Source organism: Solea solea, chromosome 4 (assembly GCF_958295425.1).
Source record: "Solea solea chromosome 4, fSolSol10.1, whole genome shotgun sequence".
In the NCBI taxonomy this organism is placed as follows: Eukaryota; Metazoa; Chordata; class Actinopteri; order Pleuronectiformes; family Soleidae; genus Solea; species Solea solea.
In genome coordinates, this window is record NC_081137.1 from 3,855,237 (window position 1) to 3,880,838 (window position 25,602).

The following is a 25,602-nucleotide window of genomic DNA, read 5'->3' on the forward strand; positions in this document are numbered from 1 at the left end:
GTTTTATCTCGGGACGAGAGCGAGGCTGGAATACCAGACAAAAAAAAAAGCTTTTGAGAACATCACGGATATTTGCACACAGATTCTGTTGCCTCAGGTCGCACCTGTATTTTAAAGAAGGCCAGTTGACGACGCACTTGTTTTCAACTTTTAAAGGGAACATCCTGTTGCCCCCTGAGCACCAACACTGTGCAAAACAAAAAAGGCTTTGTGGAGAACTAAGTATATGGCCTCTTGGAGTATTTTTTTGCAGGAAGACAGTGAATGACAGCTTTGTCAGCGGTGCTAGAAAAGCAGAACAAATAGAGATTTACCCCTTTGCTTTTCCACCACTTCTCCCATCTGTCCTCCCAATAACCACACTGTCTATCTTAACTCTGTCATGATCGGGAGCTGCATCTCTCTCTCTCTCTCTCTCTCTCTGCCACAGCAGCACACGCAGGTTTGTTTACTGGAGAGTAAAAGCTGCCGTTTGGTCCATAAAATATCAGAAAACCTTCATCAAACCTGGAAATGACGATGTTCTCAAATGTCTTGTTTTGTCCACGAAACAAAATGATTCACTTTTAATGATTTCTTTGTTAGGTGCAGCAAAGAAATGAAGAAAATACTCACATATACACATTCGGAAATCTTGTTTTAATCACAAAAAAAAGCTTCAAACCGATTTATCGATGATCAAAATAGTGGTCGATTAATTTAGTAATCGATTGAATACTCTTATTCACGCACATATTTCCTTATTTTCCGCAAAACAAAGGGTTCTTTATTTAAGAATTCATCAGCGGCAGCTGAGTGGGTGACAAAGAATCACAAATGCGCGCTGAATTTAGCTGCCATTCCAGCTCAGGGGAAATCAAATAGGGCTGTGAAGAGTCATTGGTAATTACCTTGAAAGTTTTTTTTTTTGTTGTTTTTTTTAAGTTCCAGGTGAGACAAAATACGATATAATAACATGTTTAACCTTCAGCGCTAGAAAAGAAAACTCTTATAAAAACATAGCTCTCTCATCGCCGTGCTCTGCTGGAACAAGGGAGGAAGTGGACTGACACTGACCTCATACAGAGGATGTCAGGATCGTGGCTGGATGAACAAATTGCTGAACTTGGACAAAGTTGGAATTTGTCAAGTAAATACAGGAAATAGTTGGGGGGGTGTGGGGGGTGGGGGGGGTGGGGGATGCTGTTAACATCGTATTCACGGCTTGTAAATGTCACTGTTTATAGATTCATATTTGCCACCGAATGCAAGGTGTAGTCATTAAATATTATGTTCAAACAAACAAACAAAAGAAGGAAATAAGCAATTCAGGCGGACTCTCGAGATTTATCGCAGACAGTCTATTGAACCCTAAACCTTTGCCATGGGAATAATACACAACTCCTTATATGGACATCCTAGGGGTGTGTGTTTATAGGTCACATATCCAGTTTTTAAAAGGCTTTCTTATGTGTTGTTGAGTCAAAGTTACGATTCATTTTATATCACATTTTTAGTTGTGATAGCAATAATTGTGCACAGGTCATAAAATAGAGCCTTTTTTCTTTTGTTTTTGTTCATAAAAACCAGCCAAGTGAACTTTGAACTGTGATGTGTTTCCACAATTAACAAATTCACTCCTATCTTTTAACATTTTTAGTACTTTTTGCTTTGGTGTGCTTATATAATTGGTGAAAGGGTTAATATCAACAACACTGCCACATAAGCTCAATAAACTGACGTTAATTTTACTTTAATTAAAATCTGTTTACGTATTGCACAACATGTTGTTTTAATAAGCAGATTATATGGAGGTTTACACGCGTAAAAGGTGTGAACTCCATAATTACACAAACCAAATTCAAAGCAGAAATGATATGCATCAGTGCCTCCTCACTCGTGTTACAAACCTAAGTGCAAATGCAAATGTAAATCTCACCAGTTCTCCCACACAGTATGCAGACGAGGGCGTGCAAATTCATACACAAACTCCCTTAAAATCGCTTTTCTTTTTTTTGCTTTTTTTTGCTTCTTACAAACACGTTGGCTCTGCGAGGTTGTGAGGAGCAGGCAGCGACACCGGCGAGGGAAAAGGTTTACATTGTTTTATCTCCGACTTGATCAAAAGATGCAATTTATGAACAGGCACAGATGGTGGGCAGCCCCGGTGGATTAGAGCTAACCCTGAAACATGCAATTTGCACGTAGTTGGCGACAAGGAGGCGTTTGAAAGGCCTGGTTGAGCACAGCTTGATTTACACATATTCTAATGAATACAATGAAAAAAAAAAATCAACCAGCCACTGTTTCTACGTTTAATACGGCGGTGATTTCTCGCTGCTGAAAAAGCCACAGCTGAGAGTTTAGACAACACCGGAATGAATTCTAAGCTTTGTGTCGCTTTCAATTAACATAAAGGAAGTACCTTTGTGTGCCGAGGTCCTCATTTTCCTCATTGTGCATTAAGTTTTCAAGTATAGTGATATAGTGATATAATAAAAACCCTATCATTGGTCGTAACAACCCAACAAAGCTTTCAGAGAACTGTGCACCGGACTCGCTTGAGTTGAGTTTCAACGGTCGCCCGCGGCCAGCGACTGAGGGAACATTCTAAATCCAGGTCATAAATCCGGGGTGATCGTGAGAGAAATCAAGGAAATACAAAAACAGATTTTGCTGAATGTGCTGCGGTGGATGACATACTGTGCCCAGGTGACGGTGGGTTCGGGGAAGCCGTCGGCGTCGCATGCCAACACAGCAAAGCTGCCGATGTCGGCCGTGGCGTTGACCTCGGACTGCCTGGCACGGATGGTGGGGAGCACTGGAACAGAGATTACAGACGTTATATTATTACTGAGTGTTTACTGAGATTTAAACCTACAGTAAGTTGTTTACATGCCCATTTTCTAACCCTAAACACCCTTAAGTCAACAAAACAGTTTTGGATTAGATTTGCATCATTAAAGAATGATATATTTTGACAATTAATAAAAAAATAATGAAAATGTCCTCAATCTCATGTTTTCTTGCTGGGTTCGTGCAGCTGAAGTGTGGAACCTTCATACTGCACAGTATTACGAGTCAGTATTGAATAGCTTTTCCTTTACTAGGGCACTGTTAGGTACTTTAATTGTGTTGGTTCTTTGATAAATGTGAGGTTTCAGCAAGGACAACAAAGCTACACGACTTTAATCTTATGTTTTACTTGGTTTAAGAATACGGAGATAAGTCGCTGCGTTGTTAAAAAAACACATCTGAAAGTTTCAATGAGTAAATAAATGAAACCAAATTCACTTCTGCTGTTAAAAATGAAAAGAAAGGCGCATGAACCACATCTAAGGCTTCAAAAACCACACTTAAAGTATAAAGATAATGACTGCAGTCCCCTGCCACGTCGGGCAACAGCTCATTATTTCACAACCGGACACAACAGAGAGCAAAAAGGTGACAGTAATGAAGTGCTTACCATTAACAACGACCTTGATCATCCTGAAGTCAATTTCTCCCCTGGCCATGACGCGCGCCTCGCAGGTGTACGTGCCCTCATCTGTCTTCTTGATGCCGCGGATCTGCAGGTGGCCGTTATCCATGATCCTGTAGCGCACTGGAACGGAGGCGGACAAAAAAAGAGATAGATAACTTCACATCTACAGGATGGTTATTCAAGATTAAGGTTGGAATGGTGAAAGAAAAGAATATCGGGTAGCCTGTGTAGTTTCTTTTGCTGTTTTTGGTAGATTTTTCACAGTTTTGAAGAAGATGTTCAGTGTTTTATTTACAGAAATGTCCTTTTCCCTCGTAATAGCCACATTTAAAAAAACAAATAGTGGGAAGCGCATGTTTTTATGTGATGTTGAAGATAATAGGTATCAAACAGAGAGGTAAAAGGCTTGAATTTGATTTATTACAAAATCAAATTGTTATGACAGCTTTCTCCTTCATTTCCTTCTGTGTCTTTTTTTCCCTGCAGGTTTGTGGTTTCCTGGGCTAGTTATATGATTAACAGCCAACAGAGCTCCAATCTGATGTAAATCTGATTAATTACAGTTCAGAAAGGTCTCGCATGTGACTGCCCCCCCCCCACACAGCATGCATGCACACAAATGCATTTTTTGCATGCATCATCAACAAAAACATACATAGGATCAGTAAAATTTGATGTTTGATTTGGTCGTGCTTCCGCGGTCACTGACGTCAACGCTCAGTGCACGTGCGCTGCCTGGATAAGCACCTCTGATCTCAGTGATCATAGTGAAGTGACACAGAACGCATATCAAAATCTGAATTAGCCGTCAGATTTCTGTGTCCTCACAGTCCGGAGTCACCTCAAACGAAAGAGAAAAAAAAAGAATCGCCTTCAGCCTACTAATCTGAAATGTAGCCCTGATCTCACACCAGTGTCACATCCCCCTTATTATCACCCGGGCTTCACCTGAGGTACACCGCTTTGGCCGCTCTCTTTTATGTGTTCATTCTTGTCAGAACTCTAATAATCCTCTCTCGTCGTCTGCCCTGTCCAGCTCGGTTCCCTTCATCTCGCCTGTTTGGACTCTTTGTTTTTTTGCGAGATCAGCCCAAGCAGAACCAGTCTGCTTCACATCGCTGCCCATCTCCCTCCACCGCTCAACTCACTTTTGTGTCCAGTTCTAATAAAAACAGCTTTAAACCTATAGAGTCCTGTTTTTTCAAGTCAGTACTTGAATACTCAGACAGGACACTGGAGCCAGATTTGAAAAATCCCAATTATCCCTGGTAATGAGGCATGTGGTTAGAAGAACACAGAGAAGCCCTCCGTGCCCACACCACACCACATTTTTTGCCGTGTTTTACATCATCATAGTGCCTGACAAGCAGTCGCGCCGCTAATTAAACCCGCTATGAATGCACAAATTGAACCGAAAAGAAGTTTCAGCATTTATTCAAAACCAGGGGCCTGACCACGTTTTAAGGGCCTTAAGAAAAAAAATAACTAAGCCATGTGTTGTTGTTGTTGTTTGTTTGTTCGGGGGAAGTATGGCGTTAAATATAGAAGCTAATTAGGATTTTGTGTGTTAAGCATAACTTTCACAGACCGGTCTTTGGGTGTAAGGGTTTCTCAGCTGGAGTCCAATTTTGCCACTCGGAGTTTCCACGCGACTGAGTGTGTATGAGATGGCAATTTATCTGTCTGCTTAACAAAAGGATCCCACTGTGTAAGCAAATGTATGAAATAAGGCATGTGTCACTTGCGGCAAATAATTATATACCGAGGGCTGAGAGGATGTGGGCTTGAAATAATGAGTGTTTTATCCCTGTCACTTTACTGCACAGACAACTTTAACTTGTTTTAACTAAGTGTATAACTTAACTTTCCTGGGTCTCTATGTATTTTAATGTGTGAGTGATAAAGACTAAAAAATTGACAATATCAAATGCACCAAAACACAAAATTAAGGAGGTCATTTCCACTAAAAAACATAACGTTGTGTCTTACTAGCCTATTTAGGTGGCAGCTGGATGCAGTAAAAAGGTTTGCAGGATTTCACTCGTACGTGTTGACATATTATGGTTATTACTATATTATTAAATAGGATTTGATCTCCACACCCTGATGTCAAAAACCACATTTGATTTAAAGCTCCAAGTGTTATAAAGACACTAAAATGTGCCACATTGACAAATGTGACGGTGAGGCGGCTCAACGTGCAGCTCATGGTGAGGTCAAACTGTTGCACCGAGAGACAGGAGTTACAGAAGAGGTTTTCAGCTCTCAGTGTTGGTTACATTTAGTGGTTGTTCCAGTGAAAAACACATTCCTTGACCAGAGTCCAGGAATAAAGGCTGGCTTAGCATAACCCTGTGGTGACTCCCGGCTCTCCGGCGGTCAGTGGGGGAGGGGTTACTGTAAGGTTAAACCGGGACCAGTCCAAGTGTGAAACAAAACTCCATCTCTCGCCTCATTTCCACCGCAGCTCAGCTTCAGTTGAAGGCAGAGCTGCTCTTCTTCTCTCCAAAAAAGAAAATACTGGAGCTACTGGCTGCCCTGAGCTGCCAGATTAATTATTTATAAAAAGAACTGTGCATGAATACACTTTACTACACTGTTTATGTCCCCCCTCGTCTTATTGGCAGAAGTGGAGCACGCAGAGTATTTTCTAATTGGCTCCTCTCATTGAGGACCGCAGCTGTAGTCGAGCTCACTTTCACGGTTTCATACACAACGTTTAACGAAATTGTTCTGCCGCGGCGGCACCTTTCACGTCTCCATAGTTGTGTCTTTTACGGCGGCGCTAAATACCTTAAGTTCTGTGTCGCGCTTCAAAGCTGCGAAGCGCGTTCACTGGTAAAGCAGTAATTGGTTGGAACATGTGAATAAACACGGAAGAAAGGGATTAAAATGCACAGGTTCCTTGGGTATTTGGCTGCTTTTGTTCCTGAGAGAGGAACTCACTATTGGAATCGCTCTGTCTTTTTTTTTTCTTTTCCTTTCAAGCCAAAACAGAAGTATTCAGACACTCACAGTCACTTTTAGTAGAAGAGTTTAAAATGTAATGTTCCAGTGTGCAAGAACTGGTAAAAATCAAACGGTGGAGAGGAGAGGATGCACTTCTTCTTTGTTGTCAGAAGATCAAACACGCAGAAACAAGGCTGCCTCTGTGAAACAACTACCGTGCCTGAACTAAACTAAACAGCCTTTTATTTTATGTTAAAGCAAAGCCACGGCTGAACCCAGCGAGTTAACTTTTCTTCCTCTTCCTCTTCTCCACGTTTGCCTTTCAGCGTCTGGATTCATTTTTTTGCTCTCGGTGTCTCTTGTTTCTCCGTTTGAAGAACTTAACGTTCACCTTCATGAATCATAGATGAGGTCTAAAAAGCTCCGCCTTGCTGACAAGGCAAGTTTCGAAGACGGGCGTGCGGGAGGAGAAGAGGAGCAGTACGTACCATCTTTGGCAGACTGGATCTTGGTGCCTTTATGTTTCCAGATGATGTTTGGCGGCGGCGAGCTGACGGCGTCGCAGACTATGTCGGCGTCGTCGCCTTCGTTGAACTCCTGTGGGCTCGGCGCGCTCTGGAAGGTGATTTTCTCTGTGAAGACACGTGACAGACACACAGTTACGCACACGTCTTTATGTTCAGATGAGGTGCAAACCCACGTGTCACCCATTTTTAAGCTTTATGCCTTGTTTTGTAAGCATTCTGAAATCACCTCATTTAAAGCCAAATTCAAAGCGAAGCAAAGAATATAAAAGGTTTTTAGTTTTTTTTCTAATAAGTGGTAAAGTCAAAAGCATTCAAGTGAACCACCTGAAATATAATGAATGGGAAAAGAAAAGTCAGTGAACCTGCGGATAGAAACTATATGTCCCCGTATGAATTATCTGTCAAAACTATTTAATAGAATAAAAGATGTAGTGAGATTTGCAGGAAGTGCTATATTCTTGTGCAGACCAGATGAAACTGAGGGAAAGATTATCTTTAAAAATACATGATACATGCGGCTGAAACAGAACTTGGAAATGACACAAATTTTTAAAAGAAAAAACAACTAAAAAACAAAGGCAAACAGAAAGTTTTTTACATAAAAAAGGAGCTACTGTGGAAGGGATGAATGGTTCGATGACCACAGTATAACGCCAAAACTCCACAGGCAGAACTTTAATAAAACAAATGAAATTACACTATATTTGCAAAGTATTTGTTTCACAAAAAAAAGTAACCTCAAGGAAGAGGTTTGCACCTAAATATCCAATTCCTCTTCTTCTGATGTGAGAACTGCTTCCATTGAGGCTCAAAGCGTGTTATTCTTGTGAGCTGGATTTACTTTGGGTGACATTTTGGCTCACCGAGTCTTTGTGTCCAGACAGTGGGAGAAAAAAAACCAAAAAACCTTTCTTCAATTGGAGCCTTACTGCAGCCAAAACCTTTGGGAGAATTCCACTAATCTAAAAAACACAATTATTTCTGTTTTCACACTGTCAATTTTCACTAATCAATCACTAATACACATGTTGCAAGGCGGTCAACGTCATTTAAAAGGTGTTCTTCCAAAACTCTCTCACTTACGAAAGATCTTGACTTGGACAGTGGCCTCCGCCTCCTTGTCCCCGTTCCTCGCCACGCACTTGTAGATGCCGGCGTTGTCCACGGTGGCGTGGTATATGGTGAGGGTCGACATGCTCTCGTCGCTGCGGCTCACAAAAATGTCCTGCCTGTTGGGGAGGATCTTCTCACCGCTGGGGGCGTACCAGTCGATGTCTTTGGCGTCGCCCACCACTGTGGAGCGGAATATAAAGAAAAGGGAGAAGAAGAAACCGGATGGAAACATGTCAAATGATGCTTAGTACTTGTGCTTTGTCAGATATTAGTTGTTTATTTGCTTCTGAACCCTCCCCCTGAGTTCTTGCAACAGTTTGAATGCCGTTTGCATCACTTCAGATCAATGCGTTTCACCCAAGATGTGAAATGACTGTGCTCTCGTGAGTAAATACAAACCGGATTATAATATATATCTTATAATAATATTATAATATTATAATAATAATTCTCATATCTTCACTCAAATCAATAACTCTTGTTGTGAAGACCTCACTGTAGGAGATGTCCGTTTCAAGATCAGACCCAATATGCAAACTGATAATCCATCCACTGGCTAAGCAGGACATTGAAAAATAACATAAAAACACTTTTCCCTGCGTGCTGAGATACTTGTTTTATTTCTTCAGACTTCAGCTTTTTCACATTCTTTTCATTCGAAAACAGCGCTGTATTCCTTTGAAGACACACACACACACACACACACTAGTACACAGGTACCATTTTTAAAGCAACGTGTCAAGGCTCATTTGCGAGGCTTGATGCACAATGTTCTTTAATGGGTTCAACCTCACAGCAGCAGCAGCAGCAGCAGCAGCAGCAAGTAACGAGATGGTATTCATTCAACACTTTCACAATAAACCTTTGTAAAGGCTCGGTTTACCCAGAATAAACGAGGTGTATTCAATATATGAATTGAAATGACTAATGTTAATGGTGTGCGATTGGTTTGACACGACTTGACGATTCAAATATTTCTGCTTCAACTCCAAAACAATAAAGCCAAACCAAACTCAACTCGTGGTGAAGGGTAACACTTAGCTGGCTATCGGCAAGGCTGGATACATTTGTTTTTATTCATTTATTATTTTTCCCTAGACCGAACAATGAACTTAAAAGCTCACCAGAAAGATCTTGACAAGGCACGACCCACATTGTTCACTAAATGCCTAAAATAGTACTAAATATTCAGATACCTATGAGATAATATGTCAACTATAAAAAAATGTCTTTAAATGTTGGTCACGCTTTATGTTAAAGAACACATATTCACCATTAACTAGGTGCTCACTAACATGCATAAGTAGCACACTAGCCCTTTATTAGTAATTTTTAAGCACATATTAACACTTCATTCTACCTCTATTAAGACATAAATTAATAATTAAAATTAAAAGAATTACAAGTAAAGGGCTAGTATGTCACACTTATTTCCCTTATTTTCATTATTCATTTCGTGTGTGCACTTGTGTCTATTTAAGAAAACCGAAGAAGAAGAAGGCGATGTGACTTACGGGGGGGGGGGGGGGGGTGGTAATGACCGTGATCGGATAGCAATCGGATCTTGACGAGGACACCAGAGACGCATGTTAATACCAGGTGTAAATACATGTGGTGAAAGTGCGATCGGATCACAGCAAACACATCCTAATGCCAGGTGTAAAGGGGGCCTAAGACGTCAGAAAGAGCCACGATCAAAGAAATCACTGTGATTGTTTCACGTTGTGTAACTTTGATCTGAGACTGCCAAACATTGTACAGTGTATACCAGGCTTAAGGATTCCTTTACAATGCCAGGGCAGCCGACTTACCTTAGTACCGACTTACCACCTGGATCTCTGACAAACTGACAACTGCACGTCTTTGTACATTCATCTGTGGAAACGCAGTGAAAGTGCACAACCCCTCTCTCTCATTACGTCTTCAGACCGCACCTCTCTCCAAACTGCCCTGATCGCACTTCTGTACCCGACTCTGATCCCAGAATACACCTCTATCCTTGTATTTTATCTTCACTATAGAAATGTCTTAAATCTTTGAATTTTGAGCAGAAGTTCACACTCTTATTTCTCAATTGGACCCGATGAGCTTGTATTTAACAATGTAAATGAATACTGCTGTATTGTGTAATGCAGTCGTTCTCAAGAGGGCTGCTCAGTCATATTGTTGATATTTTTCTTGATATGTGCACTAGAGTGCAAGAAATGAGCTTCCCTTGTTTTAAAGACCAGCATCAGCCACTGATTCATGTGTATACAGTATGTTTTAAATGACATGCACTGAATGAAGCTGCTTGACATCAAACATCTCTTTGTAACGTCTATTCAAAATAGCAAAATAGCATTCTGTGTTAGAAAAATGGGAGCAAAACGGTCATAAACTAAAAACAAATTTGGTCTTGTCACGATTCCTATTGTGTATTGAGTCACTACGCTTCGTCATCTTTAAAAAATAAAAAAATAAATGTTTGGGGAAATTGATATAAAGCATAAATGAGACGGACGCGGCATGTTTGAGATCAGTCTTACCTTCGCAGAGGAAAAATTTGGACTCTCCCACACTGATTTCTCCCTGTGTCGGAGTGATTTCCACCTGGATGGAGGCTGTGTAAAGAAAAGGAAGACAGAACGAGACATACATTAGTCTCTGGTTTCATCAGGACAAATGGTGACATGAGGGCAATGCACAATATGGAAAGGCTCAGAATCAAATTGCCTTGCCTGACAAAAGAGCAGCCATTTCTCATACATACCCCTCAATGAATGGAACTCTGGGATGAAATATTTATGCTCGCCAAAGTGCAACATCTCCATGTGCAGATGGGTTGTAAGTCTACATTTCCTACAATGACCTTGTTGAACTGTCAGGGTTTCTTTTTTTTACTTCTCGGGATATATTGAACATATATAGTAATATTTTTTTCTTTTTACATCCTTCATATTTTTTATGTTGATTTCCACAATAATTTCATATAAGATAATAAATTGTGAATGTTTATCATCCTCCATAATTCTATTTGTATCCCCGCCTAGACAGATGGCATTAGCGGCACCGCACCTTATTATATTAAGTCATTCTGTGAATTTGCTTTGAAAAACAACAACACATCCCCTCCATGTAAACAGTGCAAACAGTTAATAGAAAATATGAAGGTTCAGTGCAGCAACTTTAATAAAAATAATTTGGTATTTTGGATGGTTTGGATTTTTAACGACTGAAATGAACTCATCTTCAGCCATCTACGCACCTATATTTATCATATTCATTACCAGTTTCTCAGGATTTATTGTTTTCTACTTGGTATTTATTAAAAAGCCACCACAGTGAGTCATTCCTGGTGCTGCTGTGCTACTCCCCCCCCCCCCTCCACCCCATCCCTGCTTCTCCTAAAAGGCATAATGCCATAAATCAAAAAATAACCTTTTACTGAGACCGCAATGCATTTAATTTCTCAGCACCAGTTAAAACCAGAGAAAGGCAGACACACATTTTAAAAGTCATCTGGATGAACACCTGGTGTTTGTTCCGTTATGCAAGCTAAAAAAAATAAATAAAATTAAAACCTTTGCATATGCGCTGAAAAGTGTCAACATGTCAAAGCACAAAATCCTTGCTCTAGAATGACAAGATTTGATTATTCTTTTTTTGAAATAAGACTCAAATTCTTGGGTGATGGGAGTGCAGCACAGACTGCAAAGCAGGGGGGAGGGGCTATACACCACAAAGTGTATAGCTGACAAATAATGGGTAATTTATGAATTCTTATAATATAAATAGGAATTCTCATTATTATTGTTAATTTTTTCACCCGCAATACCTCCAAGGCCCACCAGGTGGCCTTGGCCAACACTTTGGAAAACACTGCAATCAACAATAACATGACATTATGGTCCGCGGGGAAACTGGGAGCTCTAAACACGGACTTTCCCTCTCCTTCATGGAGTTTTACATGGTTTGACTCAAACTGATGTATCGGTTTTACAGGATCACATTTTTAATTTATTTTTTTTCCACTGCTCCTTCACGGAGAGAAGACACGACTAAAATGTCACTTGATATTTTCCTGCTCAACACCAATCTCACGTATTGATTCCGTTCAGCTATTCAAGGAGGGGGGGAATAATACGGTTTCGTCAAGAAGTCATACAGATATTGATTTAGAGTAGAAATCTGCCTCTGCCACATGAATGACCTGGCCTTTGTTTGAGGCGATCGTGCAGCCCTCTGGAGGTAAGTAAAACCACGAGCCACAGTGTGTTTGTTTCCACAGCCTGCATGCAGATACAAAGAAAACAACATATCTTCCCCCCCCCCCCCCCCATCCCTCATCGAGAAAGATCACAGATATAATACGCTGCAAACCCTGGTCATGCCTCCTAAGACTAAGACAACGGACCAAAAGTCGACTGATCATATCTGCAATACTAAAGACAACAGACGGGGATTCAGGCAAGTGTGGGAAAGACAGCTAATCCCAGAGCTATTTCCTCAGTGTCTGTCACTAAAAGGCCTTTTGCGTCCATGAAGAAGTGACCGTTGACTCTCACACATCACGCAGAAAGTGGGACTTGTCTGGGCTGGGAGATATCGAAATAAAACAAGATATACATTTTTTTTTTCCCACCACTAAGAAGTGGAAAGAATTGAGAAGAACAACTGCAATGTTTTCCAAAATGAGGAATTTACTGTACCATTATATTGACAGGTTTGCACAAGTGCGCTCTGCATTACCGTAGTTACGCGACAACGCTTTCTGAAAGCTGAGAAGTTGCACGTCAAAGCCGACGTGTGGTTATTACGGTAATTTCACTCGAGCTGTTGCAGGGAGCCGGCGAGAGAGGAGAGAGATGGAAAAACGCCTGTGCATCGTTGCCATTTTTTTGGACATTGAGACAAAAACTCAAACAAATATTATTGTAAATATGTTTTATACTGTTCAAATTTAAAATTTAATATGCAAAATCTAAATAAAACCTTTTGTTTCTCTCCATTTTACATGCAGTAAATTTTAAATAACTGCCAGATATTGAAAGTTATTCTGGAAAAATTCAAAAAGCACTTACTCAAGATAATTTTTTGACCCTTTTATGGTTAAAATAAGCACACAAAAAAGTCCAGACGGACATTTTGAGGCTTTGGTTTTAAAGGGTTAAAACCACTTTAACTGCCATTCAATAATTACACGCATGAAATCACAATATTATGGTAATAACTCGTCCGCTTCGTTTTCACACCATATTTAAATTAACAGAAAACAAGGAGCTGCTTGGAGAGTTGTTGATGTTCTTTTTTTTCAAAACATAAACTCGTTAAAAACCTGTAAAGAGATTAACACCGATATCCAGACGAGAAAATAATAGAAGACAAATTGCATTGAGAATGAGTCTCATCACAGTCACAACCACTAAAACCCAATTCCTTCACCGTCCAATGGGAATTGTGGTGATTTCACTCAGAGTAATAATACAACAAATTAAAGTGGGTTCAGTCGTAAACCTACATTGAGACAATGTGTGTGTGTGAGGTCCATTTGGAAAAAGACACGTATAGTAATTACAAATCAAATAGATCACAGCATATTAACGGAAACACAGCATTTGGCCTGTTTCTCTGAATATTAAATCACCAATTACGTGTTTTGATCAAAAGGAGTGGACATCTTTGAGAGGGTGCCATTTAAAATAAAAACGTTGCGTCGCTTTTCCGCAGAGCAACGTGTGGCTGACAAATGTGGGAAATGGACAGGGATTCTCCACAAGGCAACACGATTTGGACGTGTCAGAGATTCAGTTTCATTAAAAAATGACACACCTTGATGTGTATCTTTGATGGTACACACACCAGCCACTTTATTAGGTACACACAAAACTGTAGCCCGTCTGCTTCCTGTATGTTTGCTGTTATTCTGTCATTTGGATGAAGAGAATATGGATAATCTGGTTTTACCAGAAGTTATACCATGAGATGAAAAACACAGTATTATATGTAAGCTTAAGGTTGTTAAAATTGGTCATATTTGACTGGCTGAGTAGATGTTTTTATTAACCCTTTAACAACTAACCCTCAAAATGTCCACCTGGACTTTCTTTTGCTTATTTTAACCATAAAAGATCAAAAGAATGTCCTGTAAACTAAGTGCTTTTGGCCATTTTTCCAGAATTTACAATTTACTGCATGTTAAAATACTGTTTTAACAATTTAAAATGAACACGCAACAGATTTAAATTTTAAATTTGAACAGTATAAAATTTACAATAATATTTTTGAGACCTGTCTCTCTAAGTACAGGGTTCTCCAGCTTCCTGAAACGGCGCGAGTGACATTACCGTAATAACCACACGTTGTCTTTGACGTGCAACTTCTCCGCTTTCAGAAACCGCTGGAACAAACGTGTCGCCAGCGATACGCTCAGTTACAAGCAGTTAAACGGGTGTGCCTAATAAAGTGGCAGGTGAGTGTGTACTGCGTGGGATCTGCAGAGTTGTGTGACTTGGATGAACTTGTATTGATGTGATAGAAAAGAGCTGACTGCAATGTATGCAACTGTGTGCAAAAACACCAGTGCGATCCTTCGGACGCACACCTCAGCTACATTATGGATTTAAAGTGAAACGATTGAGGCCAGAAGCAGAGAAGATGTAGATTAACGGAGCAGATAGAAAAAGGAGCGTTTGGCTTAGTGACGCGAGGGCTTACGCGAAGGATGAAGCTATCTCTGCCCTGATGCTCTCAGTCTTGACACCAATATAATATCTCCCCACTAAGCCGCTCCCTCACTTCCAGTCCTCTCAAAAGACTTCCAAACCTCCGAGAGAGTCCTTCTTGACACCTACAGTCGCGTCAGCCATGCTCTTCAACAAGCAGCCGTTCTTGTATCATTTAGATGAGACAAATTCCCACAGAGATGAAGACATTTGCATTTGTTTGGGGAAAGGAGCGTTCAGACAGTGGAGAACAAGCCCGCTGGACATTATTCTGAATTACATCCTTTGTTGTCATACGCGTGGCTGCTCTCGCTGCTATCATATTTGGCACAATGCTCATCTTTATATGCATAATATAATGTCTCCCTTTCGAGACAGGAACGTTGCTCCGCACCACCCAAATATTACTTGATGTCTTTTTAGAGGAGTCTGGTTTTAATAAAGTGTAGAGCGAGACATGAGAGCTTGACTGGAGTGGGTGTTCAATCAAAAAAAAGCAGATTCTGCAACAGAGTTGAAAGCAAAGATAAAGTAACTTTAGGGTTTTAGAAAATACCTTGCAAAATATGCCAAACTTCACAATTCGTCAAGTACCAGAGAATTAGGTACGAACTACTTTGTCGTCACTCAAGATCCCGACATTCATGTTGAAAGGTCGGCAAGAGAAAAGCGTAAAAGACACGTTAGTTAGTCTGAGCCATGGTGAGAAGAATTTGTCACTGTTTTGCAATTGTGTGGCTGACCATCATATTTTCACTGCAGAGTTTTTTTTTTCTTTTACATACTTTAATATAATCATGTGACTCATGCAAGTGAATATTTGGTCAAAGCAACATATCTTTGGGGGAGATTTTGGCACAAGTTATTGGAGCAGGCTACTAAAATATGTATATAATATTTAAAGACTTGGTAAACAAAGATTGAATTAGCCAGCAGCGAGTTAAAGTGACTGCTGTGACTGAAGTTTGACACTGAAGAAGGGTTTATGTTAAATAATTAAATCAATTATTAAGTATTACATATTCAGATACCTATGAGATAATTTAACAAGCGAACCTAACTATAAAACAATTTGAACTCATTGGGGAAATCTACCCTGACTGGGGCGAAGCTGGGGAAGATAGCCACCGTAATTCCCGTGTGATTCTTGCGCCAAAGCTGAATCCAAACAGCAAATTTGGTGTGTGTGTTCATACGTCGCACATATTTCCCTAATTTTCATTATCCATTTCAAAGTTAACGCAAGAGATAAGCGTGTAGTCTTAATTTAAAGGAGTCAGACTCGACATAATGTATTTCTGGTTAATTCATTGTTTATTTCTCATTTAGTTTATAATAATTAGATTTTTGCCTGCTCTGTTTACAGTTTGTGGAACATTTGATTTCCAGAATTCAATGAAAACTTGTTCAACCTTTACTGTGTGAGTATGTTTCATGGTACCTGTGTCTATTTAAGAATACTGTGTGTCGGGCATTAAATATGCATGGCTGGGATTTTGAAATATTAACGGAAACATGGGCCATCAAAAATAATAATAATAATAATAATAATAATCATTTGGAATCAACTCCCCAATGACTGAAAAGCTGTATTCCAATTCAACCACTGTGCATACTTCTCAATGTACAGTAGCTCTGCCTCTGGAAATTGTCGTCTGAATGAATAAAAGTGTATCCTGGCGTTCTCTCTGCTTGTATTTTCAGCCTTTGACAGCACCACTGCTGTATAATTAGACAGGACAGTTTCCATCTTCAAAACTTAGTGCAAATTGTTCTTTTTCTTTTACTGGGAGAGGGGGGAAAAAAAAAGACAGGTTGTTAACTGAAAACATCAATAGAGGCAATTTTAGGCCACAGCAACTCAGGAGTTATTAAACTGTGTGTGGGATCCACAGCTGCTGAGTGATTGCTGATGAAAATGTCTCCTAAAAAACTAAGTAGACGAGTGTTTCGTAAAAGCCAAAGCACCCAAAAGTGTGTCCCGCTTTTATCAATACACTAACTAGAACAGATTTGTCGAAACAATGAGTTTGTTAGTTGTTTCCCCCCAAACTCAAAACAAAACACTGTGCATTACATTTCCTCCCTTACATAAATACACTGCAATCTACAACTGCTCTTTTAATTAAACCAAAGATAAACAAGAAAACATTTAGACTGTAACCAGTTCATTTGTGTTATCGCTCGCTCAGATTCCTAACTCAAGGGCTGAACGATTGATCGTTTCCAAAAATGAAATGCAATTTTAAAGAAACACGATTGCCAAATAACAATTATGGGGCGGATAATTAGCGAATCACAAACGCTGTAGTAACAATCAAGAAGCCTTTGACAGGGGGGGGGGGGGAGATATTTTCCCCAAATCATCCCCAATTTACACATTCACACAACACACCCGGGCTTCCCGAGCGATTATTTGAAACCTGAAAAAGGAAAGAACTTAGATGGTTTAAAGCTACTCGCGGTAAACGCAGAAGAAATAATAGCAGTGGTGTATTCATTTCCTGATAATCCCTCTATGCTTGAAAGCAAATATGCCTGCGAGGTTTTTAGCAACAACCAAAACCACTCGGTAAATATATGAGTACTGACCATTCTCTAGTGAGAGGATTATTGACTGTGCAGCCTCCTACTGTAAACGGGCTTTTAGCATCTTAATGACAGAGTCCTTTAATTCCAAATTATGTGAGCGCGCAAATATTTATACCAGCCACATGGCTGTCATTACTTCATTTTCGGCTGTGCAAGTTTATGAAGTAAACAAACATGAAGTATGTGGTTCTGCTGCGGGGGAAAAACCAGAAGTTTTGAAGCAGCTCCTTTTCCCGTCTCGGATCAGAGGGTTTGCATGCCTAATTAAAGCCTGGCAGCCGGTGGTGACTGGCTTCATTACAAGGAGGCTACAACAGTCAGCTGTTGGTGCTTAACATGCAAGTCATGATGGAGCAAGCACACACTATGCAGGGCGCAGACAGCGCCGTGCGGCCCCAGACTTGGATGCAAACATAACCGGCACATATACACATAGAAAGCAACTCTCAAAGGATGCACTGCTCGGAGAAGAAGAAGAAGAACAACAAAAACAGAAGCATTGTTTTGCACTTATATGTGAATGTTGATAGCCGAGTGCTACTGCTCATAGATCACTGTGGCCTGGCAAAAGACACACACTCACTGTCCCAATTCTGTAACCCAATTTCTGAGCTGAAGTGGATCCTTGAGATGACAATATAGACCTTGAATTGATGCTATGTTTTCATACATACTATGATGTATTGCTTCATAATAGAGATGTGGGAAAAGTAAGCCATACTGAACTGCTATGAACTATCAGTTTTTCTTAAATATGCAGTTCCTCGTGCTGAATTTAAGCAGCCTGAGAAACCCATCTCTGAGGTCAGGTGAAGAGAGAGCTGCGGAGGATCTATTCTTGGAATCCAAAGGGATTTTCTCATGCAACTATCCACCTTGCATTGCCTGTAATGAGAGTGGGAGTATAGATTGAAGCTAAGACACTCTGTACAGTACATGCACTCAGTTCATCCACACAGCAAGTAAGAGGAAGTCTTCTGTAGATTTTATGAAGCTGACCATTTCAAAACGTGTTTATATTTCTAGTGATGTTGCCCTAAAAAAATACTGATATATCTTACAAAGACCACAACAACAAAATAAGACCATAGAAAACGGTGCACTAGTTCTAAAAGAAAAGCCTTCTTCTGCGATCTCAAAGCTTTGGAAGTCGAGTTACATCAAACCCACCGCACTTGTTAGATATCACACAGAGCAGGACAATGTAATGGACTTTACAGACAGTTGTCCCTCCGATCGCTTCTCTCAATCCTGCAGACTTAAAGAGATGTGCCCACAAACTAAAACAAGACACTCTCAGAACCTCGACTACACACTTTACACAGTGCTGTATAAACACCCACTTGCTGCTGCTGCTGCCGCCGTAACACCTCCTTCTGTACTGGCACCCAAACCACTCTGTGACACCTCCCTGAACCTCTTCCCTGACATGCCAGTCACTCCACAAAAACACCTCACTGAGTCACAGTCTGCTTGCTCAGTCCTCCTCCACCCCCCCCCGCCCTCCTCCACTTATTTCTTCCTGCCAAATTTGCCATTCTCATTCTACCCAGCAGATGCCCCCAGACTTTGCCTCCCATTTTCTCAATCACCTGGACTTCCTTCCACACTCATTACCCAAGTCAGTATTTATTCCATGTATTCGATGTCAGCAGCTTGGCAGTTTGTCTGCTTTAGTTCCTGTTTCTCCTCAGGAGTGTTTCCCCAAGTATCTGCGACCTGCATATCCTTCCTAACATTTATACCTGCTCTGTACATGTTGCATCGTGTTGTCTATCCTTGCCAGCTTGTCACTCATCTTGCCTTCCTGTTTACCCTCCTGTTCAAAAGCCTATTAACTCATGTAAAAAGCAACTTCGCGGAATCAATGAGCGTGTGCATCAAGGCCTAAAGGCTCTGGTTGAATAATTAGCCTTGATATCCACATAAGTGCAGATTTACTGTCGGTAAGTGGACTCGAGGACCTTTCGCAGCTTCTTAAGTTCTGCAGAGGAAAAAAAAATATATACGACAAACGTGGCTAACTTTGGCAACAATCATATTGCCGTGTTTTCATTTAAAAATCACAGTTCTGGATAAAACTAATTTGTGAGAAGAAGCAATTAGTATCCATTCTGACGTGCCTGCAGTTGTTTACATTATGATGTGAGCATTCAGGTACAATCAGTTTAAGCAGGGGATTTTATTTTCTTCAGATTGATGAAGATGTCACAGTGCAAATGGAACAATGTTTTACCAGGTAGGACCAATAAGAACCAAACGGGAAGCGGTCTCTGTTTTTGCCCTGTGCAGTTTTCTAAAAATTCTAGGTGAGTGTGGACAGGCGGCATATTTGGAGCAGAATGTATACATTTTTAAACAAAACAAGAGTAGTATGGATGTAGCCTTTATGGACTCTTTCACCACAGAGTTTAATGCACTGGGATCTACTTTGCCAACATCCCAGTTGGGTTGCCAGTTCATCCGACTAAGTTTTACATTATTATTCAACAGTCCACTCTCTGGACAAGCCCAATATCGCCATTAAATTGGGTTTTTTTTTGGAGGCCATGAACAAATAAAATAGTCATAGTCAGAGATCCTCAATAATCTTGGTGTCTCAACACCACAGACACTTTGGGCTGATTCCCACTTCAAGTCATGTCAACTTCATTGTCTAATTCAAGGGAAACGTCATAAAAACAACAACACGACATATGACGGATACAAAATACATGATCATAGTATAGGGAGAGCCAGCGTGAAGGACAGCGCGTGGGATCAGTTGGCAGCACGACTGACAACTGCCCCTGACATCCAGTCAGTGGTTCCATCTGACCCCGGACCCATCACTCAGTCGTCATCGCGGGCCCCAACGAGCGAGCCCACTCTCATCTCAGCCGTCAACGGACAGCCAGATCATCACGCTGTCTCCCCCAATGCTCCAGTCACCGGCTCCAAATTCCGCCTGGCTCTCAGCTTCATCTGTCAGCTTGAGGCAGTGTGTGGCCGTCAGAGTCGGTTTGACCACGGCACCAATGTTACAAGTAAGTTATTAGTCGTCCCTTCAGTGTGTTGTGTTTTTGTCATTCTTCTTATTTTTAATACAAACCTGATTGGTGTTGTGCTCTGTATTTTAGTCCAAGGAGAATATGTGCATTGCTTGGTATTGCATTGGTTCTCAGAAACCAAAGTGATCTTCCACTGTTGGAGCTGCTCGTACGCGCGATGATGCAACTAACCTGCTACGTACGATCGCAGAAGAAGTCATTTTCCATGTCTGTCCTACATTTAAATGGAAATAAATTTACAAGTGCATAACAGCTGTTACATTCAGTCTCCTGAGTGAATTTACTTTTAACATTATGCTTCCAATTTGTGTTTCCGAGGATTCTCTGCCACTTATCTTTAAACTGCTGTACTGCAGAACGTACAAAGCAGCTGTCTGCTGCATGTAGGTGTTGGGGCCTTAGTCAAATTGACAGGAACGTGTCAGTGACTAAACGCCCTCACTTCACATCTTTCAGTCATTCACCAACACAGCTATGTCAGGATTATGGTTGCTGCCATCCCCCCCCCCCGTGCCCCCATCACCAATCAGCCTCCGCTTCATTTGTCATCCAAGTCCATTACAAGTGGACGGAATTGAATCTTGGAAAAAAAAAAAAAAGTTTGGTGCAGAAATGAGCAGTTTTAAGTGCTTCACTTTGAGACCGAGTAAGGTGTGACGTGGGCTACTTCCTACACGTCTCCGGCTCAACTTCCACTATTAATCACAAATGTGCAGTCTCACCTCATGTTATCCAAATCAACAACTCACATATAGATTTCCAATAGCTGCTCCTTTTCTGTCATTATTAATGTCTCGGTATCGAACAGCGGCAACGCAGTGAAATGTCCCTCTCTGCTCTGAGTAATTTGAGCCATCTCATTCTGACAGCACTTAATTACTAAACCCGGAGAGACTGACACACAAAAGGGCAGAAGGGATAAAGCAGCTAAAGCATGAAATCTGGCTGTAAATAGATTACATATAAAAACCAGTCAGGGTGGAGAGGAGAATGTGAAAAATAGATGATAAAACACAAAACAAAGATATAATGCCATTAATCATCATCCACAGTCAAGAGCCTTGCCCGGAGTGGTAATGAAAATTTGAAGCATCTGACCTAAATCTGGCATGAACACAATGGGAGGACTCTGTGAATGTTAAAAGACAAATACTAATCTTCCAACGCATTCATCATGTTTCGTGACACTCAGTCGCGATGTCGGTAAAAGATCACATTTTGTTCGGTGATTCAGGGCGGAAACAGTTCATCCTCTGATGTGTGACACTTCTCAATGACTGCCACTGTCCAATGAATGAATAATCATTATGAACACATTAATATTTAGTCATCGCGATTGACCACATCAAAGTTTCATAGAAATCCTGCCTTTATTATAAATTCCCATGGAGCAGATTGTTAGTTACGGAGAAAATGATCATGTCACAGGGAAATATGGAACAGCCAAATTTATTAGACTTTCTCCGTGAACCATTAATATCCATAAAACATTTCCATTACAATCTGGCCCCTGCTAACTTGCTCTTGACCAAAATGTCAGATGAGTTGCTAAACAGATTGATCGGCACGGGCATCACAAAGCTGTGTAAGCTACTCTTGCCAAGACAGTAATGGCAAATCATTTTTCTTTGTTTTTCTAACCAGATAATGTTCTAGCCTGTTATTTACTACAACCAGTCATGCCAGTTTTAGAATCTTCGCTGCCAAATGTTTCCATTCCACAAGATCAACAGTACCTGTTGATCACTGAAGACCATGGAAATGACTTCATGGAAATTTGAACCAGGTCTGACCTGAATACACCGCAGCTCCCACCAATTAACCTCCTGCAGGGTCTTTCTGTCACAGAGTTAAATCCCCTGGCACATGACAATTAGCAGAAGTACAAGTGAGACCCAGAAAAAAAGAAAGTGGAATACGTTTGTAGGACAGAATTTCTTCAAGAAGAGGAAGATGAAGCTGTTAATATTTGGTGAAATATCTCTTTTAGCCTGACCAGTGCTGGGGATAAAAAGAGATGCTCTGGTATCCTTGCAACAAGAGCACCCAAAGGTCACAATATTTCTTTTATATATATATATTGTTCTTCAACACCGTTGAAGTGTTGAAGAACAAATCAGCACACTTGTAAACTTGTTAAGTGTAAAGATCAGTATTCAGGGAGTCCGCTCACCTACATGTGGCTGGCTGAACCTGACACACTGGTGACATTTGGCTTGTGCTTCTCTCTCACGGGTTACGCTACTTTTTGTTTTCGTGGGTTCTCCTCACTTTGAACTGGAGTCGTGGAAATGGCAGCAACAGTGCTATTTTCATATATTAAACAGGCTCAAAGAGTCAAAGAAATATTGTGCCTTTCCATTGGATTTTGGAGTGAACATTTAAGAACACATGGTATATACTGTATCTAACTATTTGAAAGATCATTTACATTCTTGATACACAGTGCTGGTCGTGGTTAGCCCTCTTGGAAGAACAAGGGCTTTTGTGCATGGAGTTTGCATGTTCTCCCCGTGTGTGCGTGGGTTTCCTCTGGGTTCTCTGGCTTCCTCCCACAGTCCAAAAACATGCAGTGTGGGGATTAGGTAAATTGGACACTCTAAATTGACCATAGGCGTGAGTGAATGTGAGAGTGAATGGTTGCTTGTCTCTATATGTGGGCTGAGATTGGCACAGCTCCCGCCGCGTCCCTCATGGGGAGGATAAAGCGGTAGAAAAAGGATGGATGGGTATACAGTGCATGTGAGAGATTCACTATCAACTCATTTATGGACACTTACAGAGTTAAACACGGGCTGATGACCAGCTTTAATTGGGGTCGAGTCCTAAAGAGATAACTCAAGTTTGAATGTAAACTTCATTTGGTACAAAAAGACAGTGACATTTTCCATTCAGTTCAACTTGGGTTGTAGCATAAGCCCTCCATTTGCCATGTACTCTCACAGCATGCTCAAAGGCCAGTGTGAGTGAAATTGCCTGTCTGCACTCTAATTAACTAATGAGGCCAAAAGGGCCAAACTGCTTTCACCAGTGTCTTTCTTAGCTTGACCCTGAGGTGGCCCCGAATCTCACCAGACTGATAATGACTGCAGTGCTACAGAACACTCCCTGGCATACCAATAGCACAGAAATTAATATGCCACATGCAGCAGCAGCAGCAGCAGCAGCAGCAGTCAGCTGAGATCATCAAAATTACATTAGGTTCTTATTGCTTTTTTTTCTCTCCATACAACTCTCACAATAATATTTTGATGTGTCAAGAGGGGGAAACGCAACCCATTTGTGCAACTCAGATTTCATCCTTTCTGATCAATTCCTTTTTTACTTTTCCCAAATTACAACCGCACTTTCCTTTAAATCTTACTTTCTTTGCAGCGGTGAAAGAACTTTGAGTGAATCAAAGTTAATCCCAAATCAATGACGGCATCCTATGGCTGTAGCTAATCCTGCAAATATATTTTGTTGCTCTGGGCTTCGAGTCTGTGCTCCTTAAAGGTTGTGTTTTGCTTTGGATACCAGACGTATAAATATCTGTAATAAATAAATAAGCAGGCGCACACCGGCCAGCTGCGTGACGGAGTTCATAAACTTGAGGTTACCTGCAGTATATTTTACCACAGAGCTCCTCGGGACTGCGGCTGCTATAATACATTTGAATTCTAGTAAATATTTTTAATTGTTACTATTAATGCTGTTGGATTTTTGAGGGAAAATGATAGCCTTAGTAGTATTCTCTTCAATCAAGATGATCCAAAACAGACTGCATTCAAAACTTTGTCCTTCAATCCCAACGCTGTGGACTGGAAGCTCCACTTGCACACGCTGGGTGCCTGAGAAGCTGCTGCTGTGTTATCCTTCATGGGCCAGCGGCCTCATCTCATTTGTTGACAGTGGCTAAATGACCCGAGAGACATTTTTCAGAGGCAAGTGGTTTAGACGAACCTGCTAAAATGGAGTCAGTCACAGCCTCCCCCTCAAGGCAGCTCCGAGAGGCCTCGTGACTCAAGGTTGAGTGGTTATTACCATCTATACTTCCAGAATAGATACATCATGGCTGAGTGTTTACACAACAAGGGGAAAGATAATCTAAATAGCTGGGTTCAGTTTTAAAACCACAAATGCACACACGTTATATGACAGTGGACCTTTCATTGACACTATTAGGACAATTTATTTTAACCGTAAAAGGGCCAGAAAATGTCTTGAGAATAAGTGCTTTTGCACATTTTTCCAGAATAACTTTCCATATCTACATTAAAATAGTGTAATTTATAGTAAAAAAACATATTTAAAATAACATTGGTTTGAGTCTTTGTCTCACTGTCCAAAAAAAAACAGTGACCTACACAAAAGTGCATCAGACAAGGACAGCGAATCATAAAAAGGGTAGAAAGTGACAAATTATTCAGAGAGGGGGAGACGACTGTGCACGAGCAATTTGAACATTAGCACTAAAACATGGAGAAAACCTCCTGTTATTAGCTACTGGCTTTTGAAGCTTGCGGTTCTGCTGCCTGATAATGATTCATGCGATGTGTGGGCTGTCGTGTGGACCACAGGACGTTAATAAGGGCAGGCGAGTTACAAACAAACACGGAGAAAAGTGAGCGTTGGTGGTGAGACGGAGTGAAATCCTCAGGTCACAATTACCTCGAGTACAGCTGACGATGAATTCAACTTTGAAAATTGAAAGTTGTATCACTGATAAGGACACGCTTTGAAGTGAGTCGCTGCAATCAAATGAGAAGATTGGGATGTGGTGTCAAATGGTAAGAAATGGTAAGAAGTGCAATCTGCTCTTGAAATCAGAAAATAAAACAGCTGTTTGCCATTAGCCGTTAGTGGGCTAAAGTTAACTTTAATCACACACAGCTCCATAACACAACACACTTTATGATTAACATCAATGTGACCTAACCAAAACCGGTAGCTTCAAGTATTTAAGAGTGAAATTTGGTGAATAAAGGGCTATAGTTTATGTGTTGTTGTTTTTTTTTAAACTCATTTTCAGTTATTTGATCATCAGACAGTGAATCTGAGGTACATAAGAGGTTTCAGGATTGAAAACACTGCTCTTCACTGTGTTTCTGTCAACTATAACAACATTTATGAGTAAAATATCTGAAACAAATAAAATAAATAATACAAAATGGGTCCAATTTAATCAAACTCTGTAATAGAATGTGAATTAAACAAACACAGCA

The 25,602-nt window shown here is 40.7% G+C and overlaps 1 protein-coding gene across 10 annotated transcripts in view; it reads right to left on the reverse strand.

The window, feature by feature from the left end:
- Positions 1-25,602, reverse strand: part of ncam1a (neural cell adhesion molecule 1a) — a 219,453-nt gene that overhangs the window by 62,947 nt on the left and 130,904 nt on the right. For all 10 annotated transcript variants that reach the window (XM_058628359.1, XM_058628357.1, XM_058628361.1 and 7 more), the window contains exons 2-6: positions 10,581-10,655; positions 8,023-8,232; positions 6,901-7,044; positions 3,446-3,583; positions 2,683-2,800 (exon numbers count right to left, since the gene is read on the reverse strand). In XM_058628359.1, coding sequence (XP_058484342.1) covers positions 2,683-2,800; positions 3,446-3,583; positions 6,901-7,044; positions 8,023-8,232; positions 10,581-10,655 — 685 coding nt within the window. The remainder of the gene's footprint in view (positions 1-2,682; positions 2,801-3,445; positions 3,584-6,900; positions 7,045-8,022; positions 8,233-10,580; positions 10,656-25,602) is intronic.